Source organism: Aplysia californica, unplaced genomic scaffold (assembly GCF_000002075.1).
Source record: "Aplysia californica isolate F4 #8 unplaced genomic scaffold, AplCal3.0 scaffold00071, whole genome shotgun sequence".
Taxonomy (NCBI): Eukaryota; Metazoa; Mollusca; class Gastropoda; order Aplysiida; family Aplysiidae; genus Aplysia; species Aplysia californica.
The window spans coordinates 995424-997852 of NW_004797341.1; the positions used below are offsets into that span (position 1 = coordinate 995424).

At 36.1% G+C, this 2429-nt stretch overlaps 1 protein-coding gene across 1 annotated transcript in view; it reads right to left on the bottom strand.

Annotated features, from left to right (window-relative positions):
- Positions 1-264: 264 nt before the first annotated feature.
- The window catches only part of LOC101857235 (uncharacterized protein CXorf65 homolog), a gene marked incomplete in the record, with an annotated part of 15421 nt that continues 13256 nt past the window's right edge, over positions 265-2429 (bottom strand). The window contains 1 exon segment of the mRNA XM_013080027.2: positions 265-485. Coding sequence (XP_012935481.1) covers positions 301-485 — 185 coding nt within the window.

The window sequence follows — 2429 nt, forward strand, 5'->3', positions numbered from 1 at the left end:
CTCTTTGAATCTTTCAGTTTTTCAAAAAAAAAATCATTTTGACAGAGTGCTATGCTAAGCTACGGATCGGATTAACGAGCAAATTTCCTCTTTGGAAAGTGGTGGCACAGAGTTCCCCACGTCGTATGGATACGATCGTAAAACACGACGCACAGATGGCCTGTGACTGTCCCTTCAAGTAGTAATAATAATATTAGTATGCCTCACCTTTGGCAAACCAAGGAACACTGCAACGTTATAAGACATGACAAGGGATACAACTCATACAATCCATAATTTACACAGCTGAATTATCAAAGGTTATTTCCCCTGTTTTGAACGCCCGTTTCTCTCCGAACTTGTCGGTCGTCTCGTCGTCTCGTGCTTGCTGTTGCTGTTGTTGTTGCTGTTGTTGTTGCTGTTGCGGGATGAACGTGATGGCGTCTTCTTTCCACGGTCTCGCTTACTGCTGCGAGTGCCCGGCCGAGACAGATTGTTGAGTTTGACTGTCGATGATGACCAAAAAAAAAATCATACTATTGTGCTACTACTACTACTACTACTACTACTACTACTACTACTACTACTACTACTACTACTACTACTACTACTACTACTACTACTACTACTACTACTACTACTACTACTGTATGTATGTATGTATGTATGTATGTATGTATGTATGTATGTATGTATGTATGTATGTATGTATGTATGTATGTATGTATGTATGTATGTATGTATGTATGTATGTATGTATGTATGTATGTATGTATGTATGTATGTATGTATGTATCTATCTATCTATCTATCTATCTATCTATCTATCTATCTATCTATTCGTTTGATAGTGGATTGTCTTGGTATCAGTCATTATTGTAACTTCAGTATGAACACCCTCTCTACTTCCTGTAAGCCTTGTACCTCAATAAGACTAAACAGTTAGCCAACGCTTTTGTAGACAAGATATGTGAGACCATGGTGAAATCTGGCGCTTGTAAAAATAATGAAATCTAAGGTATCGGCATTTTACCTCCGGTTTGTAGCAATTTTTATGGGATGTTTGTTTTTTGGCTTAACACCTTTTATGTCCATAAAAAAAAACACATTTCCATGTGAATTTTACAGAAAAAAACCAATGATCAATTGCACAAAATATGTAATTCTTCAGCTTTCAGGGACCCTCAAGCTTTAGAAGTTACCAGACTTTGTCTGCCATTTGCTTGCTAATTTTACCTCAGAAACCAAGCTACCCCCACCTCCTTCAATCGCAAGTATCTCGACTTCTGTTAAAGATAGATGAGTGTTTTTTCATGGAAAGAAAGACTTATAATTAAGCTTTCAAAAGATATCCCCACGTGCCCCAACATTGACGAGCGCCTGATTCCACCACCTCGTGACACATGTGAAAAGTGTATGGTACCAACTTTTTAATTCGCGCTCGATATATTTTTTTATTTTTAACAGCTCGCCGAAAAAAACAAACCCAAAGAACATTGGTCTACCATTTGTCGCAGTGTGTATTAGGCTAAAGGATATAACTAAAGGCATAAACAGAGTTATTTTTATTCTCTCTTTTTTCTGTGCCTATACACCCATCAGTTTAGGTCATACTTTCCAGATTTAATTTGGAATTTAAACTTTGTCCATTCTTTAAAAAAAATCCTTCTTGTTTTTATAAACACTATCATGAAGCATTCATTAGCTTATGGGCCGTTTTTGTAAAGATGGCTGTTTATTTGTATACCCAACGAAAGTGTGGTTGGCAAAACATTGAGCAAATAAAATTTACCAGATTGTGCTCATATTAAACTACTTGTAAACTATCATGCTTTCACTCTGCTTTAGACCGATGACAATAATGAAGATGTCACAACTTCTTCAGCTACAGCTCCTGCTGTTGCTGTTACCTCTGCAGCTGCTGCTACCCCTGCTTATTCTGCTGATGCTACTGCTGATAATGATAATGAAATTGCTGATGGTGATGATGAAATTTAAAAAATAACATTTTTATATCATTATAAGATTTATGAAATACCCAAGTCTCCATATACTTTTTGTTTTTATTTTCGTATTCAAGCAATGCTGTTGTTGGTAAGGATGATGATGATAATGATGATGATGATGATGATGATGATGATGATGATGATGATGATGATGATGATGGTGTCAGTTTGGAACTCTCTCCCACAACCCTTGAGACATAGAACGTCTGAGTCTAAATTTAAAATATCTTTAAAGACACAGTTGATGACATCATTTTTATGTCAGTAGATTAATATTCAGTACAATATTATTATGTAAATGACTATGTATCCGTTTATATATTTGCGAATTGCATTGTGTATATTACTTTTTATGTTTGTATGTGCTCATTTAGGAACGATGTGTAATTGTGCGCGTGTGCTAAGCAAGTAGATGTGTGTGTGTGTGTGTGTGTGTGTGTGTGT